We start from the raw sequence: 24,496 nt of genomic DNA, 5'->3' as shown, positions 1-24,496 counted from the left end.
TGGGAGGATCAACACAGTAAAAATGGCAATTCTATCAAAAGCAATCTATAGATTCAATGCAATCCCCATCAAAATCCCAGCGAAATTCTTCACAGACCTTGTGAGAACAATAATAAAGTTTATATGGCAAAACAAAAAACCCAGGATAGTACTTCTGGAGGCATTACCATCCCTGACTTCAAACTCTATTACAGAGCTACAGTAATGAAAACTGCTTGGTATTGGCACAAAAACAGAGATGTTGACCAATGGAATTGAATTGAAGACCCAGATCTTAATCCACAAACCTATGAACACCTGATTTTCGACAAAGGAGCTAAAACTATACAATGGAAGAAAGAAATCATCTTTACCAAATGGTGCTGGCATAACTGGAGATCAACCTGTAGAAGAATGAAAATAGATCTATATCTATCACCGTGCACAAAACTCAAGTCCAAATGGATTAAAGACCTCAACATTAATCTGACCACATTGAACTCGATAGAAGAGAAAATGGGAAATTGTCTACAAGACATGGGCACAGGAGACCACTTCCTAGGTAGAACCCTAGTAGCACAGACAATAAGAGAAACAATGAATAAATGGGACCTCCTGAAACTGAGAAGCTTCTGTAAAGCAAAGGACACTGTCAGTAAGACAAAAAGGCAACCTACTGATTGGGAGAAGATCTTCACCAACCCCTCATCAGGCAAAGGTCTGATCTCCAAAATATACAAAGAACTCAAGAAACTAGACACTAAAACTCTAATTAACCCAATTAAAAAATGGGGTACTGAACTGAACAGAAAATTCTCAACAGAAGAAGTTCGAATGGCCAAAAGACACTTAAGATCATGCTCAACCTCCTTAGTGATCAGGGAAATGCAAATCAGAACAACTTTGAGATACCATCTTACACCTGTCATAATAGCTAAAATCAAAAACACCAATGATAGCCTATGCTGAAGAGAATGTTGAGTGAGGGGAACACTCATCCACTGTTGGTGGGAATGCAAACTTGTGCAGCCACTGTGGAAATCAGTGTGGCGGTTTCTCAGAAAACTGGGAGTCAACCTCCCTCAGGACCCAGTAATTCCACTCTTGGGACTATACCCAAGAAATGCCCTATCATACTACAAAAGCATTTGGTCAACTATATTCATAGCTGCACTATTTGTAATAGCCACAACCTGGAAACAACCTAGGTGCCCCTCAATAGAAGAATGGTTAAAGAAGGTGTGGAACATATACACATTGGAGTTTTACTCAGCAGTGAAAAAAAATGACATCTTGAATTTTGCATGCAAATGGATGGAAATAGAAAACGCTTTACTGAGTGAGGTAACCCAGACCCAAAAAGAGGAATATGGTATGGACTCACTCATAAGTGGATTCTAGCCATACTTAAAGGACATTGAGCCTATAATTAGTGATCCTAGAGAAGCTAGATAAGAAGGTGAACCTGAAGAAAATCATATAGTTATCCTCCTGGATATTGGAAGTACACAAGATTGCCAGGCAAAATTTGGATGCACTGAAGAGTGGGGGCAGTGTATATAAGGGGAGATGACTAGAGAGAAGGGAGAAGGGAAGGATTCAGGAGAGCTTGGGGGAATGGGATGGGTGGGATGGAGGAAGGGTGGATATGGGAGCAGGGAAGTAAATATCTTAATTAAGGGACCCATTTTAGGGTTTGCAAGAGACTTGACTCTAGAGGGGTTCCCAGGTCCAACGGTAGGTCCCCAGATTGTTCCTTGGGCAGCAGAGGAGAGGGTGCCTGAACTGGCCTTGTCCCATAGCCACACTGATAAGTATCTTGCATATCACCATAGAACCTTCATCTGGCGATGGATGGAGACAGAGACCCACATTGGAGCACTGGACTTAGCTCACAAGGTCCAAATGAGGAGCAGAAGGAGGGAGAACATGAGCAAGGAAGTCAGGATCATGAGAGGTGCATCCACCCACTGAGACGATGGTACTAATCTAATGGGAGCTCATCAAGGCCAGCTGGACTGAAAGTGATGGAGCATGTAATCAAAATGGACACTCTCAATGTGGCTGGCAATGAAGGCTGACTGAGAAGCCAAGGACAATGGCACTGGGTTTTTATTCTACTGCATGAACTGACTTTGTGGGAGCCTGGTTTGTTTGAATGCTCACCTTTATAGACCTGTATGGAGCGGGGGAGGACCTTGGACTTCCCACAGGCAGGGAACCCTGACTGCTCATAAGACTAGAAAGGGAGGGGGAGGTGGGGAGGAGGAGGAAAAAGGGAGGCGAGGAGGAGGTCGAAATTTTTAATAAATAAAAAAGAAAAAAAGAAAAATAAATAAATGGGTAAATTAAGAAAAAAAGGATTGTTCTATCTAAATACATAGTTTATCTATGCTTTGATAAGATGAAAAACTGAGACATATAATTCTGACATATTAAAATTCACCACCAGACTTACAATTTTATTTTTAGATGTAATGAAGTGTGAAATATACAAAGTAAAAAATAACCTTTGCCTTCAAAATATTCTGTTTACTTAAAGAGGCAATGAACACATGAAAAATTTAACATGTAATAGAATAAAATTATATTTTAACATATTTTCACAAGAAATCCTCTTTTAAAGAGCATAATCATAGCATTCACTGCTTACCAGTAAAACTTATGTTCTTAGGAGGAAACAGCTTCTGCTGTGACCTCATTATAGGGATTACTATGGAATGAAAATCTATTTCAGGCAGAAAAAAATGCATTCAAATTTATTGTTGAAGAAATAAAAATTGTAGTTGTAATATCATGCTTTGAATACCTGCTTGGTTAGGCTAAATATTTTGTATGTGCACAGTCCTAAACAGAGGAGGGAGTAAAATAAATTGACAGAGTGAAACAACGAGTAAGAACTTACTTGTTGGTTCTGCTTATTGTTCCCTTAGGCTGTAGATCCTGGCATCTACGTTAGTAACACTGGTGTTGATTTCCTTCATTCTAAGGTCTTCATTCTAAGGTCTCTTCTGCCAGGCTGTGTAGTAGAGCAGATGGATTCCTGTCAACAAATCCAGTGTTTCTCCTGAGTTCTGCCATTCTTACCTCTCCCAACCACTCTTGAAGATAACTGAAATATTATAGCTTTAAATGTGTACCTTAAAGATGTATTGAAGCCATTAAATCATTCTTGAGAAATTTTTTTTAAATGACATGTAGCTCTGAAAACAACTCAGTGATGTCACTGTTGCTATGAAAGCTAATGAAGGCAGAAAGGGAGAATGAGCGGGAAGTGGACACTGTGGGATGGAAGTCCAAAGGGACAAAGGTGGCCAACATCACACTTTCAGAAGTTGTCTCAAGTGCCGATACTGTATTCTGTTGGCTCTGGACCCTGACTTGGTGCTCACCATTGCTTCACCATTGGGAGAGTCACCCATCTGTCAATGCAATGGATTCATGTTAGAACAAAGCATCTTTAATTATTGCTTTGCATCTCTTATTATAATTGTGGAACAGGCCATGGTGCATTTATGAGGGTAACTTGTGTAATTATGTCACTTCTATACGGCTCTCTTTTAGTAATATCAATAGGTCATCTCTTTACACAAAAATTATCACAGAAATACAGAATCTTCAAATTAAAGGAATTTTTATACTACTGTCCCTTCTGACACCTACTTCATAATTCCCTTTAAGAGTTTTTATCCAGAAGAAACAGTTGTTTATGGTAAAACTCACAATCTTTAAGAAAAAGAATAGTTATTTCTGTCATCTGTATTCTTGAACAGAATAAAACCTCTATGTAGCAATAATAGAATCTAAATAATGGCTAATATTTTTGACTCTAATCTAAGAGTGATCTATGTTATTAATAGAAACTATGGAATTCAAGATAGTGTGTACAGGACCAGGCTACAGCTCAGTGGTAGCGTGCGTGTATGCTTAACATGCAAAAGGACTGGATTCAATTTCCAGCACCAGAAGAGAAAAATAAGAATAACATGCTCAATGAATTTCTGAAGGAATTAATATATCTCAATCTCCCTTCAAGCTTAACCCAATAATGAATTTTTATTCTTGGAAGACAACAGCTAAATTATGTCCTATTGCCAAAAAAAATCTCTGAGAATAAATTTAACACATTTGAGAACTTTTTCTGAACAATTGCTTATCTAGTTATGGGTTCAAACTTTGGAATTACTCTTTTTCATGTTGGCTTTCACGGAAAAGAAAGGACATAATTATTGTCTACTATAATGATAAAGGAACATTATAACTCTATTACCTTATCTCATTGCATATCTCTTAGCATCCCAATTGTCATAGATGAGAAAATTTGTGCTCAGAGAGTTAACATAACTCATTCCCTGTTGCATAACTGGCTGCTGGGAAAATCTGCTTCCGTCTCTCAGCTTTCAAAGTTGGAGGCCTTCCCACTGTGTATAACAGAGCACAATGTTTTACAATGCTTTTGTTTTCCTAACTTTGGAGGCAAATCTATATGTCATTTATTAAAATGAACATTTATGCTGTTTCAGATTATAAGAATGCTAAACAGTGATGAGATTGCATGTCAAGAGATGGTATTACTACAAACTTTTATCAGGAAAGTTTTTTGAATGTGTGATCTGAACAACTCATCCTCAGAATCAGTCCAAGCGTTTTAGACCCCCTGTGGCTAGCCTCCGCTATGATATATCATGCTGACTAAAAGCAGCGTGGAGAGGGAAGGGCTTCTTAGTTTTACATGTACAATCCATCACGGAGCTCGATGCTGAGAAGCTGAGGATCTGGAGGAATGCTGTTTGCTGGCTTGCTTTCTCTGACTTGTTCAGCTACTTTTCTTTTTTTAATTTTTATTTTTCCATTCAATTATTTACACTTCCTTCCCTCCTCCCAATCCCCTCCCTCTTCCCCACACCCCCTCCTCCCTCTCCTTCCCTGCTTGAGAGAGGGCTGGGAATCCTGCCCAGAGGGAAGCCCAAGGCCCTCCCCCCTACATCCAGACCTAGGGAGCTGTGCATCCATATAGACTAGGGTCCCAAAAAAGCCAGAACATGCCGTAAAAACAAGTCCCAGTGCTTTCTCAGTCAGCCCCCATTGTCAATCACATTCAGAGAGTCCGGTTTGGTCGCAAGCTCATTCAGACCCGGTCCAGCTGGATTTGGTGAGCTCCCATTAGAACAGGCACACTGCCTCAGTTGGTGAACCAACCCCTCGCGGTCCTGACTTTCTTGTTCATCTTCTCCCTCCTGCTGCCTTTCAACTGGACCTTGGGAGCTCAGTCCGTTGCTCTGATGAGGGTCTCTGTCTCTATCTCCATCCGTCGCCGGACGAAGATTCTATGGTGATATTCGAGATAATCATCAGCGTGATAGTGGGGCAAGGACAGTTCAGGCACCCTCTCCTCTGCTGTCCAAGGACCTAGCTGGGGACATTCCGTGGACACCTGGGATCCCCTCTAGAGCCAAGTCTCTTGCCAACCCTAAAATGGATCCCTTACTATAGGTATCTTATTTTCTTATAACAGTCAGACCTACCTGCCTAGGGATGGTACTGCCCACAATGGGCTGAGACTTCCTACATAAACTGGCAATCAAGGAAATGCCCACAGAGCGCACTCATAGACTGAGATTCCTTCTGCCCAGAAGGAATGATTCTAGTTTGTATCGAGTTGACCAAATCTAACCATCAAAATTGCTTTGCCGAGAAATTACAAGCTTTCTATTTTTAGTATAGTTTTACCAAAAATCATCTTTGAATCGACAATTTTATAAGAACCTTGAGATTATCTGAACAAAACAACTGCATTCATAAGGTCACAAAACCGTTCAATTCCACATACACAAATATATTCAAATAACAAGAGAGTTGAGTAAATGCAGTTATTAAACAGTTGAAAAGTTTGCAAACTTATGTACATTTATTGAGGTTTGTGGAGAACTGGAATCACTGTCTTTCATTCTATTAGAAAATGTTGTAACTAAAAAGTAGAAAATTCTAGAAAACATTTGTATAGTGGGAGTGATTATGATCACATGTGTGATTTACATATGTAAAAATATCATAATTAGACCAGTATTTATATAATTTATATACACTAACTTAATAAGAAAACTCTTGACACCATGTGATGAACTGGGAGTCTGTTACTCAGCCTAACTGTACTTCTATGAGTCTACCACTAATCTGGATCACTGCAAATGCTACAGTCGTGACTGTGCTTTCGTGGTTTGGAAATTCCCTTAGAGGTTTATCTACTGCCCTCCAAAGAGCAGAGAAATGTTAGACCATGGACTGCTTTTGCATGACACACCTTTTACAGTGAATGTTGCTTTATTTCGTGTTGGTGTATGTGATGTGTACCAGTGCGTGTGCATGCATGCCACTGCGTGGGTGGAGGTTCTCTCCTTTCACCAGGGTTTACAGAAACTAAACTCCGCCCAGCAGTTTGTGCATCAAGTGCTTTTACCTGCTGGTCCATCTTGACAGCCCTATTGCAAACTTTTTTAATTTAAAAATATTTTCCATGCACTATATCTTGATCATATTCATATTTCCCCTTATCTCTCTCCTCCCAGATTCTCCTCATCTCCCTACTCACCCAACAACATTTTTCTTCTCTCTCTCTTTCAAATAAAAACAAAACAAGGCAAAACATTGAAAAATCAATATAAGAGATAGATAAGAAACCCAAAACAAAACTATATGACCAAGCAATTTTTAGATTGGTTTTGAAAAATAAACTTTAAAATCATCCTCAATGGTGCCTAAGTTACTGGAGTTTCCGGACCCCCTTAACTTCCAAGAACATGGCTCAACAGTTAAGAGCATTTTCTGCTCTTGCAGAGGATGTAGGTTCTGTCCCCAGAATTCATATGGCAGCTTCAATCATTTGTAACTACAGTTCCAGGGGATTCAACAGCCTCCTCTGGCCTCCTCTCTCCTCAGGCCTCTGCAACACCAGGTATGCACCTAGTGCACATACATACATATAGACAAAGCACTTGCATAAAAGTAAATCTCTCTCTCTCTCTCTCTCTCTCTCTCTCTCTCTCTCTCTCTCTCTCTTTCTCTCTCTCTCTCTCTCTCTCTCTCTCTCTCTCTCTCTCTCTCTCTCTCTCTCTCTCTCTCTGGATATGTATTGCCAGGAATGGTGCACGCCTTTAATCCCAGCACTCAGAATACTGAGCCAGGAGGACCTCTGTGAATTTCAGGCCAGCCTGATCTACATAGTGAGTTCCATGTCATCCAGAGCGAAGTAGAGAGACCCTGACTCAGAACAAGCAAGCAAATTAAAAAGGATACCTGTAAAATTATGCTATTCCTGATCTATAAGCATTTAAAAACATGTTGGCCAGGCGGTGGTGGCACATGCCTTTAATTCCAGCACTTGCAAGGTAGAGGCACGCAAATCTCTGTGAGTTTGAGGCAAGTCTGGTCTACAGAGCTAGTTCCAGGACAGTCAGGGCTGTTACACAGAGAAACCATGTCTCAAAAAAAAAAATGTTCTTATAAATAATAAATAAACAGTGAGGTGAATGACAGTTATTAATGACAGATCTTTTGTTTCTCTCTGACAGGTGCCTTCTTGTTTTTAGTTTTGCCCAGCAGAACACAACCCATTTGTGCTTACTACTACATGTAACACAGAAGTAATAAAAGCCTAAATCAACTGAATTTTCTTTTTTTAAGTCAAGGTTTCTAGGAGAAATAAAATTGGGATTTTTTTCTAAATAGCTGATCAACTACATTTTATTTATTTTTATTGAAAGCAACATGTTTGGAACATATATATAGAACTGCACATTTTATAAGCAGAAGAATTTTTCCCTAGTATGCTTTCCAAAAGGTTCTACAACCTGTTTCAAAAGAAAGGCCTACAGGATGCAAAGCCTTTGACATCCCTTTGGAGTAAAAGGATACAATGCCCCGAAGATCTGTTTTTGCAATACTGTCAGCATGCCCCTGTGTTTATGATCCTATCAGCTCTCCCTCGCTCTCACCTGTGCACTGTCACCTGGCTCAGCACCAGAGACTGTTAGAGTCTGACATATTCTTGTTAGTGAGAGAACTGTTTCCACTATCATCAAGAATCTGAAGACTGAGCATTTCTAGCCCTTGATACTGTCCTATGCTTCCAAAGCATTTGGGGAAATGAGAATCTTGTTGTTGGTATCTGTGAACTGAATGGCTCCTAATAATTCTCATGAGCTAAGCAAATGAGACAGAAGAATGGCACTATTAATTATAGTAATTACCTGCCTCGTGATTATTCTCGATACCTCACAGTCTTGCCACACCCCGGATGACTTTGTGGCTATCACTTCTCCTGGACATATCATGATTGGGGGTCTATTTGCCATTCATGAAAAAATGCTGTCCTCAGATGACCATCCCAGGCGACCACAAATCCAGAAATGTGTTGGGTGAGTAAAACTTTAAAAAAAAAGAAAAGAAAGAAGAAAAGAAAAAGAAAAAAGAGTTAGACTTCAAGATTGTACTGTAAGACTAAGACATGCAGATGGTTTACTTGTGATAAAATTTTTTTTAATAGAACATGAGTTTATTTTGAATTTGCATCTGGTTAGTTTTATGGTCCTTAAAATTTATTCATCAGCCCTGTTTGTGTAATCAACTTCCAAACACAGGGGTTGAGAATGCTTTACAGCAATGTATTTTTTTAACTATGCCTTTTGAAAAATCTCAGAAGCCACCTGTAAGGATGTTGTAACCTGTCCTGCACTACAGCGAGCACGCCAGGCTTTTGTGTCTGTCACCCACAGCATGCACGTCAGAATTAGAAACGTAGGCTTATGGTTTTATGTCTTATTTCAAAGTTCACATTTGAGGTTTTCACGCTCACATTTCATCAGTGCTGTATTCTTTTCACTCTAGAATAATCTAATCCTAGACTGGCGAGATGGCTCAGCCGTTAAAGACTAGGCTCACAACCAAAAATAGAATAATCTAAACCTTTGCTAACAAGTTATGACCATACTCAAAGCACAAAGCTCCTTTTCCTTTTTACCGAACACATTGTTACACGCAGTGTTAATTCCTGGCATGGTGTCATGCGAGAAACTAAAACTGGGGGCGGGGGGGGGATGTTACAGATGGATTTTGCTTGAAGGAAAACAAGATGTTTTAGCTAAATTTCCGTTTTAGAACACAGTTTTTGAGAAATTGACTTGCAGCTCCTGTCTAGGAAAAGAGAGGCCAGACACCTTTAAAAACACAAACAACGTCAGCATCAAATGGTATAACAATGTGACCCTCAGGCTTGCCTGTGCCTCTGAAATTCTGATCTCAACGTGACGTAAGCTTAAATTCTCTTTTGTTTTACTTTTCTGATTTGTTTCGTTTGTTTTGCTTTGAGACAAGATCTCACTGTATATCTCAGGCTAACCTTAACTCTTGATCCCTTTTGCCTTGACCTCCAGAGTACTGTGCCTTGAAAAATGTATCATTATATCCGATCTTCTATTTGTTCCCTTATCAAATAATGCTTACTAAGCCCTATAAGATGCTTTTGCATCACATGTGATTCCTGGATCATACCAATTTCATCCCCATTTGATTTACCATTACTCCAACCAGTGATTACCTGAAATGGTACAAAATAATAAGTGAAGATTTTCAGTGCAGAAAATTGGTACCCAAAGAATTGAAGTCCATAATTTTAAGTCAATAACCAGTGATAAATATAAATGTAACATTTGATCTAACAAACTTCTTCCAGAGAAAAAAATCAGAAATAAATTAAATGTTTGACTTTATTGTCATTCCTCAAGGGAAATGCATCTTACTCAACAACGCTGAGCCAGGGGTTAGTGTTATCTGGTCCCCGTTCTGGGCACTGCAGACACAAAGGTCATTGAGTTTACATGTAAGGGGCTAAGAAAATACAGTATGGCTTAATTATGAAGTAATATACTAATCTTTTATTTCATTTTAATAAAAATTTTAACAATGATTTTTCTATATTTTATCCCACAGTGACAATAGTAATTTTCAAGTAATTATAAGTTAATGAACTGTAAGCAAACTTTGGAATCAAAACCTGGAAGTTTCCCTTTATCCACTTAAAAATCATCCATTTACCTTTCATTTTATATGAGGTTAAAGGTATAATGTTTGTGTACAGTAGGGAAAGAAATAACAGTGAATCAGGATTAGATTATTGCGGTCTCTGAAATAATCCAAAAGCAACATGCATGCAAGAAATGTTCTCTGAAACAGATGTGTCTCTTGACAAACACTGGGCTTTACCAGTTATTCTTAAAAGTCTGATTCATGTATTTAGAAATACTTATGAATGCAACAACAGTTAATGAATAGGAGGTCACATATTTGAAAGAGAACAAGAAGATACCATATATGGGAGGGTTTGAACAAAAAAAGAGAAGGATGAAATTATATAATTATATTATAATCTCAACAAAAATATTTTTTAAAAAATAAAAATTTAAATTTATAAAATACTATTTATCTTATTTCCAACATTCGCAGATTAAAGCCAGAAAATTAAGAGATAGGATTGAAGTCTAAGAAGCATATGCATTGACAGCAATAGCATGTTGACATGTAACTGCCAACAGGAGCAAGATTCAACATACCAGATATGACAGTATATTAAAATGTCCAACACAATCCCAAGATTCATCAAGAAAAAGACTAAAGGCTGTGCTGTAGCCTCTATTTATGAAACTTGTGTTTCTGACATTATCTTTTTTAAAGGTTTCCTTTGAAATTATTTTCCCTGGGGGAGTAGGAGGAAGGAGTTGGAAGTGGCTGTCTATGATCAAGGTGCATTACTCAAAAAGCACTACAGGCAACTAATGGCTGCTGGGAGAAGGAGAAATAGCCTCTCCCAGGAATGAGTCTTCTTATTGGTTATCCAATACAGGGTGATCAGCCTTGAAACCATATACACACAAACAACGAAGATGAATTCATCAGGTGTTTTCTATAAATATATATCTGTGCATATGTATGGATGTACATAACAATAATAAGCAAAGGAAAAGAGAATATCAGCTAGAGTTGGGAGGAAATGGGTTGAGTGAAGGTAGCTAGTAGGTACTGAAGGAAGAAAATGATACAGTTATAATTTAATTAAAAATGTATCTTTGAAAGATACATTGTTTACATTTATAAAACTGTTAACAAATAAATAGAAGATATTCTATTAAAGTTATTATCAGAGGGGGGGGAAATTGATTTCAAATAAAGTTCACATTTTTCATGAAATCAGTTGGATTCATCCAAAAATTATCCATCAGAGGACAGAGGTGTGGCTGAGGTACGCTAGCCCCATATCAATAGAATAGTTATGTTTTGTTTCTGAAACTGCTTGTTTCTCCACAGCTTTGAAATATCAGCATTTCTTCAAGCTTTGGCTATGATACACAGCATTGAGGTGATCAATAACTCGACACTGTTATCCGGAGTCAAACTAGGGTATGAAATCTATGACACGTGTACGGAAGTCACAGCGGCAGTGGCAGCAACTCTGCGGTTCCTCTCTAAATTCAACTGCTCCAGAGAAACCGTGACCTTCCAGTGTGACTACTCCAGTTACCTGCCAAGGGTAAAAGCTGTCATAGGTGCTGGCTATTCGGAAATATCCATGGCTGTCTCAAGGATGCTGAACTTACAGCTCATGCCACAGGTACATTTTTGTTCTCCTTCCTTCCATATGTTGGCTTTGATTACATTTGTTTTTTTTTTTTTTTAAAAAGATCGGGGAAACCTAGGAATTAGCTAGCGAGTCACTTTGCAATAGTCAAAAACTAATTTCTGACAGTTTGTTAAAAGCTGATTTAGAAAAGACACCTATCTCTGAGGGCCTCACCTGCTCCGTTTCCATAGTAATCTCAGCCAGGTTCAAATAAAGCAATGGAACTAAACATCCTTGGGTGCTATCGTAAGTTGATCTTCTTACAGAGAGAGGATTTAGGAAGAGCAATAGAAATCAAAGGGTGAGCTTACTACAACCAGATCCTGTGCTCCACCACCATAACTCAAAGATTCTGTGCACTTCCAGGTGAGTTATGAATCGACTGCAGAAATCCTAAGTGACAAAGTCCGCTTTCCTTCATTTTTACGGACTGTACCCAGTGACTTCTACCAAACTAAAGCAATGGCCCACCTGATCCAGCAGTCTGGATGGAACTGGATTGGCCTCATAACAACAGATGATGACTATGGAAGATTAGCTCTGAACACTTTTGCAATTCAGGCCGCTGCAAACAACGTGTGCATTGCCTTCAAAGAGGTGCTGCCAGCCTTCCTCTCAGACAATACCATTGAAGTCAGAATCAATCAGACACTGGAGAAAATCATTGCAGAAGCCCAGGTTAATGTCATTGTGGTGTTTCTGAGGAAATTCCATGTTTTTAATCTCTTCACTAAAGCCATTGAAAGACAAATAAATAAGATCTGGATTGCTAGTGATAACTGGTCAACCGCTACCAAGATTATCACCATTCCTAATATTAAGAAGCTTGGCAAAGTGGTGGGGTTTACATTCAGAAGAGGCAATATGTCTTCTTTCCATTCTTTTCTTCAGACTCTGCATAGGTATCCCAATGACAATAACAAACCCCTACATGAATTTGCCATGCTTTTTTCTGCCTGTAAGCACATCAAAGATGGTGATTTGAGTCAATGCATTTCCAACTATTCTCAAACAGCTTTGACCTATGACACTACCAAGACCATTGAAAACCACTTCTTCTTGAGAAATGACTTCCTGTGGCATTATACTGAGCCAGGACTCATTCACAGCATTGAGCTTGCAGTGTTTGCCCTTGGCCATGCTGTTCGTGATCTGTGCCAAGCTCGCGACTGCCAGAAATCCAACGCCTTTCAACCATGGGAGGTACTAATTCACAAATCCAAGTCTGTTGGCCAACTGTCATTTCCCCATTTCCCCTCTTGCTTTATTTTACGAAGATCCACAGTACTTACTCTCAACCTATTACTTCTGCAAGTAAAAACTGTCATTTTATAACCTGTATTGCTAATATAATTTTCTGTTCTTGATGATAGTTATATTTTATCCTCATTTCTTTCTCTAAGCCCCAAAGTTCTGTTTCATTTTCTAAAGATACTCTGTTAGTAGTGTGCTCTTCCTCCTTAGATATATGGATTTTTTTCAATACTTTATATGTATTATGTTGTTTACTTATTTTGCCCATAAGAATTAGATTACATAAGCTAGAAGTTTATTTGAATATTGTTAAATATAATAGTGTTTCCCTCATCTGAGATGCTCAGTACTATATACATTGAGATTCAATAGCTTAGGTATAGGACAAAATCTATATATAAAATTAATCTTTGCTTATATTTGCCTTGTTCATATAACTTGAAAGTGGTCTTATACAATATTTTTAGTGCAGCTCTACTGTGCCAGTGAAGTAAAGTGTATAATTTTTCACTTATACTATCAATTTGGTGCTCAAAAACTCAGATTTGTAGCATTTTGGATTCAGGATGCTCATCATGCATATGAGGAAACTAGAAACAAAAGGCATCATAAATAAACATGATATTCCCCTAATTGTGCAGCAGATACTTTATAATCCTATCCTCTAGTTCAGCAGTTCTCAACCTGTGTGGTGACCTATTGTGGGTAGGGTCCAATGACTCTTTTACAGGGGTTGCCTAAGACCATCAAAAAACACAGATATTTGCACTATGATTTATAACAGTAGCAAAATTGTAGTTACAAAAAAGTAACAAAAATAATTTTATGGTTGTGGATCACCACATCATGAGGAACTGTATTAAAATTAAATGGCTGCAGCATTTGGAAGGTTGAGAATCACTCTCTAGTAAATGCTCTTACTCTCACAAATAGTATGCTATCTGTAGGAGTGTGTGTGTGTGTGTGTGTGTGTGTGTGTGTGTTGAGATTTGTATTTTTGTTTTATTTGTATGAATGTTTTGCCTGCATGTATGTATGTATGTATGTGCACTGTGTGCAAGCCATGCCTGCTGAAGTCAGAAGAGAGTGTTGAATCCCTGGAATTGGAGTTCTAGACAGTTGTGAGCCACCATGTAGGTGCTGAGAATAGAACCTAAAAGTGACGAGTCATCTGAAAGAGTGCTCTTAACCACTGAGCCATCTCTTCAGTCCCCTGAGTCTTCTACATGGAAATGTTGTTACATTTATGTTATGAAAATAACATTTAAATGGGACACCAAGTGTGTATAAAACAAAGTTTTCCTTTCTTTTCTTGGATTACTTTGGAAAGACTTAAAGTTTAATATGACTCTAGTTAGTGAAAAATCATATTGTTGTTTTTTTAATGACCTTGAACAAAGCGTGTAAGGTACAATGTTTCTTTTAATAATGGTATTTAACTTGGGAGAATCAAACTTCTCAATCATATGAATTCAAAACAAGACTTTGAACAGGTATGGAGACAGTATCATAATACAACATATATATCATTTAGAGTTATAAGTGAACAGAGGGCAGAGTACAATAAGACAGCTGAGATGTTACAAGCACCTTCTAGACTGTTATTTGTTATCATCACTATTATTGCTATTGCTTAGAATTCAAGCAGTGGCCTTGTGCAAGCTAAGCATGCGCTGCCAGGAGCTCCCTCCCAGTCACTATTGTTTATATTTTAACCATCTACAACATAAGCACCAACGACTGAAGTAATCTGCTTCCTTCTTTAGATGAGTAATTTCCATGTCTTTTGCTTGTTTGTTCTGACTTTGTTGTTGTTGTCTGTTTTGTTTCGTATTGCTCTGGGGTTCAGTGAGCATTCTGAACCCCGGAACTGCATTCTCAGTCCTTGAACCATGTAGCTGAAATTGCTATTTTTTAAATTGTACTTGTCTTTATTTTTAATAGATGCATACTCAGTATACATGTTGTGAGGCAGATATTGCTCATTTTCAGGGACTTTTTGATTTATAAATAGAAAGTCAAAACTCTAATAAAGACGTAAATGATTAGTGATTAGGGTCTTCATTAAAATTCTTCTAAATATTATATTTCCAATAATTTTTGAACATCTCCTTGAAGTACTTCCTTAGTACTATAAAACTCTCGTAAAAGATTGGGGAAAAACAAACTTTGTCTTTGTTTAGATCACTCTCCTTCCCCATATGACAGTCCACATGGCATTCTCTAAACATTTCAATGCTGTTCACCTAGTGTACTATGGAAAAGCACTTTTTTGTTTTTAAAAAGTAGAATGTTATATTGACATGAGCAAGCTGAATTCTAGGAGTGAGAGACTGAACGAGAGCATGGAGAGGAGCAGCTGGACCTACTGGACATAAGAGGAAGTTGAGAAAGGATCTTGTAAGAGGAAGAAAAACAACAGAAACTGAGAGAGCTATTTATTTTTCTGTCAAAGATCTGGGAATGTATTTTAAATTAGAAATATGTCTCAAACATTTCAAAGAAAAAACTTGAGAAAATATAATCATCGTATTTCATTTAAACACTCCGGGTCTGAGGCCACTCTTCATGATGCATCCTCAGCCCTTGAGCCAGGTCACATGTGGTGTGTATTTCACATCCCTGAGAACCTGTTAACCGAGAAACAGACTGGAAAAGAGGAGACAGGGTGAGATGCTCTTGGATCGCGATGCAAGTCACACAATCATCAGTGCCAGGTTTGAACAACAAGTCCTCTGATCAATGGCCTTTTTATGCAGAAAATCTTTAAGAGACATTAAAATGTAAAACAAAACATTAACATTTAGAATCCTTAATCAAGAATACATTCCCAATTTCTTCACTCCCTAGCAAAACCTAATACTTGAGTGCTTTTAGATCCAACTAAACTTAGTTTACAATGGAATTAGGACGCTGCTTTGGGTCTGTTTTTGGTGAGAGCAGTGTCCAGGGACAGCACGCAGTCACCTTTATCTTACGTTAGTGGATTTTTAACGTTCTTCAGGTGTATGTGAGCAAAGCTTCTTCACGTTGAAGCTAATGGTTTGGTTTTGACTGTTTTTCCCATTTGATCCTATGTAAAGTGATGAGTAGCACATCTGGGATGAGAAGATGTCTACCAGCCACACCTACATGTTTACTTAGGAAGTATTTGTTAGACGCCACAGTGCTCCAGGCAGTGTGCTAAACGCTGAAGGCACCCTGGGGAGGAAAACAGAATCCTCTCCTACAGCAGTCTGCCTGGTATATAGCCAGATGATTAGAGAGTGCACACTGCAACATCTCATACACACATGAGATGGCACCATTGAGAGGAAGTTCAGCGTTAGAAACTTCAAGAACATTCTCTGAAGCCTGGCTTCTTCAGGGAGCAGAAACAACATCAAGGAACTGGAGTCTCAGAGGGAAGCTGGGAACAAATGAGACAAGGGATTCATGTGGGGTACTTATCAAGAGACTTTGCCAGAAAGGACCTCTCAAAATGTGACGTGCAATTGAATTGTTTTGGAACCAGAAAACCTGTCTTGTTAACAACACACCAGGTAACACTCCAGCTGCTGATATAGGGAATCGGCAAAGGATGTCTAGAGTTTGGATTGTAGGGAGCAGAGAACAAAAGCGAGGAGGGGGGACAATTAAGTACTTCTTAGGTGGCAGAGTGATGATCTATTGTCCACTGTAGAAATAGCATTTTGACTGATACGATATTAGAGAAAATGGTTGGAGAGCATTTAGAATAGATCAGATGTTTAAAAAAGAAAGAAAGAAAATGCAACAAAGATGTAACCAATGATTACCAATCAGGGTAGTTAATATTGTGTGTTAAAAATGGAAACATGGAGAAATACGGGGTCTGGTGGGGGAAAGTATTGACTTTCTATTTTGGAGATGCTGTATGTCAAGAACTTAGGAGACATGGAAGTATGCAATGGTGGCTTCATATGGTCTGAAAAGTTGGAAGAGTTTGAGAGTCAGTTGTAAGGGAATAGTAGCTACTGATCTTAAGTCTGTGCTACTGAGAGTTGAAGCTGGAGATGGAGCACTTTTTATCTCTACAGTATCTGAGGAGGTCCACAGAACTTATGTTTTATGCACTATCCTAAGGGAGTGGAAGACAGGGTATACTTGGAGCCAAGTTGTAGAAGTCAGGAAAGGAGAACTAGGAATTAAAGGATCCACCATGGCCACTCACAGTGCTGGTAGTAAAACTGCCAATCTTGGACTGTGTGCTTTTGTTATGCCACGGAAAATACGACAAAAGAAAAAGGTATGGTTTGGGCTCTAGGACAAAGATATGAGGCTTTTTCTGTTGTACTCTAGTTTGGTCACATGGATATCTCTTTCCACACACAAACTTATGGAGAGAGACAGAGTATCTCAGGGTACTTAGTACATCAGGGTACTTAGAGAAATGAAGCCAAAAAGAACAACATAATAACTCGTGTGGGCCCTGGCCCTCGGTCTTAGAAAGAGAATCTCAGCATACAGGGATGAATCCTAGTATAGAAATGCAATTCTCGGTCTCTAAATTTTGTGGTATGGATTCCAAGTTAAGTCTCCACTGGAGAAAAAGTAATTGATGCAAAATAGCACTTTATAATTTAAATACTGAGGGTTCAGGTTCGAAAATTACCTTAACCCAAAGTCAATGTTCTACTATATTTCCTAAGTAGTGGTTGCACCATTACTTCCCTCTGTCCTCTTTCCTGCTAGAGCAGGCATAAACTGTGTATGACTATTATGCAATGCTATTGTTATTTATAGGACATACCTGCATCATATATTTGCATAAAACATAATTAGATGCAAGGAGGGGGAGCAGGTGGAAATAACAATGTAAATACAAGACTAAAAAGGGATATCCTTCATAAACCAGTGGCTGAGGCTGACCTGGAAGCACTGCTTAAGAAAGGAGCACACTTTAAAGCAGTGCATAGGCATCAATGAGAACATTGATGCTGTTTCAATTATTAAAATGAAACTCTTTATCATTGACACTCTTATTTATTCATTGAGTTCCATTCCCTCCATTTTTTAAAAAAAAAATTCTGATCAGTGTTAGAATTTTTTTAAATAAGGTTTTTTTTGAAACCAGGTCTCAAGCAGTCCAGATTGGCCTTGAACTTCAACCTCCCTGTCCCCACACCCACACGCCCTGTGTTCTGTTAGCGGTCCAGGTTGGCCTTGAACTCCCACCCTCCCCACTCCTACCTACACACCCTGTGTCTGGGAGGACAGCTGTGTACCACTGTGCTCAGTACGTGTGGTGTTGAGGATTGAGCCCAGAACCCTCTATCCTCTGAGTCACGCCCACAGCCCTAAGAATAAGCTAGCATTTTTGTTGTTAATTCCACCGTGATAGCTCTGGTGTATTCTGCTTCTTTAAAGCAATTAATTTACCTTCACTAAAAGAAGCGATAAACCTATGGGGACAAGTAAGATCGGTGCACACTTTGAGATATTGCTAAGGCAATATATCTGGTCATTACATGACTATTATAGATACTCTATTCACCTAAAATATAAGTTGATTTTTCAGTCTATTGGCAAAATTAAAACATTTAAACTTAACCAAAAAAACAGAGAACAATAATTCTATTCAGATAGAAAACTTTCTGTCTCATCCCATACATTTTTAACCCATCAAAGTCATATTTAATCATGGACTCAGTTAACCAATGAGCCCATGGACTCAGTCAACCAGTGGGTCATGATAAAAGAGGAAAAAGAAACTGTTATCAGTAACAAGTTACTTATCAAGTAAACAGTAAACTACACTCACCTAGTTCTAACTCCAAGGCTCTTTCTGTACCACACAATGTGACTGCCACTTCTTGTAATTCATGCCAGTTCTCACCATACAATTGGATGCCAATTCTCACCACACAAATTGGATAGAAGGCAAGTAATTTTTTAGTTATATTTCTTTCTTCCAGCATCACTTTGTAACTTAAGTTGGAAATAGAATTTAGTGGTCACCTGGTTGTGTGCTCATCACTGAGATAGACTTAAGAAGAACCATAAGAGGCAAGATGAGAAGGTGTATTTTGCCATCAATATTGCAATCACAGAAGGAGTCAAAAGCTCCCACCTGTTCCACAGAACCCATCCTGAAAGTCTGCCATATGGCCACATGCAGGTACTCAGATTTCAGTTTTATAGACTAGAAAAGCTACCATCTCTTAAAAAAAAAAAAAAAAAACGAGCCTGCTTTTTGCAATTCACATAAGGAAAACTTCTACAGAGAGCAAATCTAGAACTTCCGGTGGTGGGACACACACACGTACACGACAACTCTCTTAAGTATGCTCAAATGGTGATTGAGAATTTTCCTTCTCTGAATTTAAATAATATTCCCGAGGATGCATGCAGTGTCATCACTGGGATACAGGGTGTACCGAAAATGCTCCTGTTCAATGTTCTCTCACTTTTACCTTCCACAGCTACTTGATGTGCTGAAAAATGTGACATTCACTGACGGAAGGAACTCGTTTCATTTCGATGCCCATGGGGATTTAAATACTGGTTATGATGTGGTGATCTGGAAGGAGTTGGGTGGCCTCATGACCGTCACAAAGATGGCAGAATATGACCTGCAACACGACGTCTTCATCATCACAAGCCAAGAAGCAAAACGCGAATTCAGGAAACTTAAGGTGATTTTGTCGTAGGCTCTGCCGAATACAAGTCCACTAGCATATCGCCTGAAGATGTCCTGATCTCCAGCAGGGCCTCCAGCGATGGTCCCACTGCTCACAGAACACCTTCCGTCCCTAAATTCCGCGACCAGCCAGCATAACACTCTTACCCATGTCCTCGGTTTCCTCACGCCTCTCTCTTTAGTGTCCCCATTTCTCAATAGTGCCCAAATACAACTCCATATGTGGTCAATTCTATGTGCATCCCCTAAGTAAATGATCTTGGGGTGAGAGAGGTGGGAAGATAAACCTTGTTCATTGGATTCGCATTAAATTTAGGAGCCCCAGTATCCAGTGGCCCTTGTGCTGCTGGGCAATCAATCTATTTCCCCCGCGATGTTGTCTCTTTTCTTGCTAGCTGGCCACTTTATACTCTTCTCTGACTTTACCCCGTCACTTTCAGTCGATCCTGCTTTCTGTTTTACCCAAACACTAGGAAAAAGAACTGTGCTGGGTCCCATAGATTATTGGTTCCTGTGCTTCTAAATTCCATCTGGCCCTGTGAATGGACCGCTGTGCCTGTGCCCAAAGGCAGCACCTCCACTTGACCTGTGGACCCCAGTCCCTTCGCCTGCCCACTTCACATTCTCCTGCATCTGCTACGATGCTCTCTTCTGCACTGTCCACATGGCGATATAAATATGTTTTATTTCTCCCATACTCAAAAGGCAGCAGCTGTGTCGATTTCCCACATCCTCCTCCCTTTGTTGCCCAAGCCTCTACTTCTCTTTGAAGCAGAACCTATTGAAATCATTAACTATCTCACCGGCCCCAATTCCTTCCATTCTCTTTTAGGCTTCCTATAATGCTACCCGAATAGTTTGTCTAGCTCACTTATACTAAATCTGAATATCATAATTCATTTAACAGTCAAATATTCTTTTCTCCATACCACTGGCCTTATTTGTTTCATAGACTCCATTTCCCTTGATTTCCCCTGTGTTTCTAACCACTGTTTCTGTCTCCTTTGTTAGGTCCTTATCTTTCCAATACCCCTAAACACTGGGTGCACAGACTCAACCCCGCTCTTTGTTGTCTGTTTAGTGACCTTATCAGGCTCCTGTCTTTAAACAATGTCATTTTGTAGGAGTCTAGTGATTTCTTGATTTTTATCTTTTAGCTCAAATAAGTGCTAACTGCCTAACTGGAATTTCTACACAGATATCTATCTGATAGTTTTTTTTCCCCCTGACTGTCTCCAAAACAGAATTCTTGGTATTCTTTTCTACATCTCAGAGAATGACAAACCTCCTTTGTCAGTTGCTCGTGAGACGCCTTGATGGGATGCTTGTCCCTGGTCTGTCACACAACACACTTGTCATACTGCAGACCCACTGAGAGTCTAACTTCCAAAATGAGTCTGAGGACCGTTTTACCTCCTGGTCGTACCACTCCGCGGGAAGGTACAGCCACTGCTCACCCAGGTCGGCGTGCTAGCTTTGTAAGTGCTCCGCCTACACTCACACCCCCTTCAGTCTGTTCTTAAGGCACCATCCTGGAAAAGCAGTGGCCTGCTCAGAGCTCTTCCACAGCATCGTATTTCTTTCCAGGTAAAGGCTGGTGGTGTTCTAAGTGCTTCCTCTCTGGCCTCTATCTAGCATTTTTCTTTTCTCAATACCTTCTCTCCTTCTATCTTCCCCTTAATTTCCATTCCCCTGCCATTCCACAGTTCTCCCTCTCTTTTATATATGCCTTCCTTTTTCTCGATGGAAGGACTGTGCACCAGCTCCAGTCGACTTTACGTTGTCACACCTGAATCAGAGGGCGAGTGCCCGTGATCCCAGCACTTGAGAAGTGGGGACAGGGGAATCGTGAGCCTGGGTTCACAGTGATAAAAAGCACATCTAAGTTTATAAAGGAGTACAGATGAAAAGAACATATTCAGCACTGTGTTGAATCCAGAGAAGAAAGAAGAAAGAAAGGAAGGATTAAGAAAAAAAAGGGGAGGAGATTTTAAAAAGAGGGAGAGAGGTAGGGTCAGGTGAGTGGAAACATATTGTCAACTCTCTGTCTTTCTTCACCTCCCTGTTTTTGTTTTATTTTCTCCCCACTTGTCACCATCTCCCATTTCCTCCACTTTGCTTATTTTTTATCTTGTTTGCTGTCACCCGAAAACCCACATCAGTGACTCACAACTGCCTGTAACTCCAGCTACAAGGGAGATATATACACAGACACACACACACATGCATACACACACACACACACACACACACACACACACACACACACACACACAAATTGGGGGAGGGGAGATTTTTCCACACAAATTTTTAAAATCTTGTTAAAAAATACAAAAGTCTTATTTTTTCTTGCAGAATTCTTCCTTCAGCATAAAATCAGAAATTCCCAGACAAATATGTGCTTTTCCCTCTGCTGGGAGTTCTCTGAAAGAGCTATTGTCCATGGTTTTCTAACAGAAGCCACAAATGTCAATAGGCATGGGGGTGCATGCTTTTAATCCCGGGACTCTGGAGGCAGAGAAAGGTGAATCTCTGTGAGTTCAAGGCCAACCTGCTCTACAGAATGAGTTCTGTCCCAGTCAGAGACCCTATTCCAAAAAAAAAGAGAAAGATCCATAAAGTAGTTTTTCATCCAAAATGTCCTATATATTTTAAGTTTGTTCCTGTTCCTTAAGATGAGAATGCTATGAAAAAGACTAAAAATGCTACTTAGCAAATGTTTAAATGAGGAATAGCTAGGATAATTTTCTTTTTTAATTATTTAGATTTTCTTTCTTTCTTTCTTGTACTGTAGCAAATTCTATCTAAATGCTCCAAGGAATGCAGCCCTGGTCAAATGAAGAAAGCCACAGGAAGCCAACACATGTGCTGCTATGACTGTGTGAGCTGTCCCGAGAATCACTATAGCAACCAGACAGGTGACCACAGCCGCCTCCCACTGACAGTGCCGCCTCTGAATTGGTTCCCTTGGGCTGACTTTTCTGAATATCAATCCTAGCTTTATCTTTTGTTTTACAGTTCTTTCTTTTCCATTATGTGTATCAAACATTGGGCTTTGTGTATTCTAGGCCCATGCTCCACCTCTGAGCTACACCCCCAACCTCTCTCTAGGCCCATGCTCCACCACTGAACTACACCCCCAAACTCTCTCTAGGCCTATGCTCTATGACTGAGCTACACCTCCAGCCCCTATTTTTATTTATTTTATTTCTATTCTTATCCTTGAGACAGAGAGATTCGAAAATAGTCTTACACAGTTGAATTAGCTTGGACAGGATTATAAGAATCATGGTGTAGAGGGAGGAAATGGCTTGAACTATGTCTAATCCCTAAGCCACATCCTTAACAAGGTCTCTAAACTGCCACCAATAATAGCAAGTTCATGAGAGACTCGCATCTCTTTGGAGTATATAGATTTCCTGAAGAAGCACAGCCCAGTTGGCCTTTTAACTTCTCTATTATACTTTCCCATCTTCCACTTCACTTCCATTTACCTTCCTCTCCCATATTCTTTGGGTTCTGTGTCGGTTTTATTTGAGTAAGGAACCAATTTGACCTCTCCTGTGCTCGCTCTCTCTCTCTCTCTCTCTCTCTCTCTCTCTCTCTCTCTCTCTCTCTATATATATATATATATATATATATATATATACATATATATGTATGTATGTATGTATATATATATTAGTGTAGACAATCACCTAGTTTAAATGTTTGCGATGTAATTGTTCTCCTTTTCCTGCTAGATATGGACCATTGCCTTTTATGCAACAACGAAACCCACTGGGCCCCAGTAAGGAGCACTATGTGCTTCGAGAAGGAAGTGGAGTATCTGGACTGGAACGACTCCTTGGCTCTCCTCCTCATCGCCCTCTCCCTACTAGGAATCGCCTTTGTTCTGGCCATTGGCATAATATTTACAAGAAACCTGAACACACCAGTTGTGAAATCATCTGGGGGATTAGTGGTCTGCTACGTGATGCTCACCTGCCATGCCCTGAACTTTGCCAGCACAGGCTTTTTTATTGGAGAACCCCAAGATTTTGCATGTAAGACCAGGCAGACACTGTTTGGTGTGAGTTTTACTCTCTGTGTCTCCTGCATTTTGATGAAGTCCCTGAAAATTTTGCTGGCATTCAGCTTTGATCCCAAGCTGAAGACCTTCCTGAAGTGCCTTTATAGGCCAGTCCCCATTGTCCTCACCTGCACAGGCATTCAAGTGGTCATTTGCACTCTCTGGCTGGTTTTGGCAGCCCCTGTGGTAGAGGAGAACATCTCCCTGCCTAGAGTTATTATTCTGGAATGTGAGGAGGGCTCTGTTCTGGCCTTTGGCACCATGCTGGGCTACATTGCAGTCCTGGCCTTCCTTTGCTTCGTATTTGCATTCAAAGGGAGAAAACTTCCTGAGAATTACAATGAAGCTAAGTTCCTGACTTTTGGCATGCTGATTTACTTCATAGCTTGGATCATATTCATCCCTGTCTATGCTACCACATTCGGCAAGTATTTGCCTGCTGTGGAGATTATAGTTATTCTGATATCCAATTATGGGATTCTCTGCTGTACGTTCTTCCCCAAGTGCTACGTTATACTTTACAAGCAAAAGACTAACACCAAATCAGCCTTCCTCCAGATGGTTTACAATTATTCGTCTCACAGTGCCAACAACCTTGCCTTGAGTCATGTATCGCTAAACCCCACTAACCATGATACTGCAGTAACTAATCTAAGCCATAATGACAAGGCTGCAGCCTGTCCCAACAGCAACCATTGTCTGGCACAAGTGTTTGGCATAGGAAGAGAAAATGCTACAAATGTGTCTAAAACTTTGCATCAGAAAAGAAGTTCAAGTATATGAATTAGAGTTCTTAGGGTATGCCATGATCCCCAAGAAGTTTCTAGTCTTTGTTGTAAGTTGTGTGTTAACTTTCCCAACA

General features: G+C 39.6%; 1 protein-coding gene across 3 annotated transcripts; it reads left to right on the top strand.

The window, feature by feature from the left end:
- Positions 1–7,903: 7,903 nt before the first annotated feature.
- On the top strand, positions 7,904–24,485 carry Gprc6a (G protein-coupled receptor class C group 6 member A). Of its 3 annotated transcripts, none has more exons than XM_087900964.1 (6): positions 7,904–8,393; positions 11,335–11,638; positions 12,014–12,325; positions 19,345–19,557; positions 22,357–22,480; positions 23,306–24,485. In XM_087900964.1, exons 1-6 carry the CDS (start codon positions 8,200–8,202, stop codon positions 24,415–24,417), a joined length of 2,259 nt encoding a protein of 752 aa, XP_087757090.1. In that variant the 5' UTR covers positions 7,904–8,199; the 3' UTR covers positions 24,418–24,485. The 3 variants fall into 3 exon arrangements, with proteins under 3 accessions (XP_087757090.1, XP_087757047.1, XP_087757079.1); XM_087900921.1 differs by having other exon boundaries at positions 12,014–12,850; XM_087900953.1 differs by lacking the exon at positions 19,345–19,557 and having other exon boundaries at positions 12,014–12,850.
- The last annotated feature ends 11 nt before the right edge of the window (positions 24,486–24,496 follow it).

This window comes from Myodes glareolus, chromosome 1 (assembly GCF_982192425.1).
Source record: "Myodes glareolus chromosome 1, mMyoGla1.1, whole genome shotgun sequence".
Classification (NCBI taxonomy): domain Eukaryota; kingdom Metazoa; phylum Chordata; class Mammalia; order Rodentia; family Cricetidae; genus Myodes; species Myodes glareolus.
This window is presented reverse-complemented; position numbering and strand designations above follow the sequence as displayed.

Excerpts from the sequence above, each read along its gene's own strand:
- Gprc6a (XM_087900921.1), top strand. The coding sequence starts at position 8,200 with ATGGCACTATTAATTATAGTAATTACCTGCCTCGTGATTATTCTCGAT. Across the intron at positions 8,394-11,334 it reads CAAATCCAGAAATGTGTTGG|CTTTGAAATATCAGCATTTC; the intron begins GTGAGTAAAACT and ends GTTTCTCCACAG. Across the intron at positions 19,558-22,356 it reads GCGAATTCAGGAAACTTAAG|CAAATTCTATCTAAATGCTC; the intron begins GTGATTTTGTCG and ends CTTGTACTGTAG.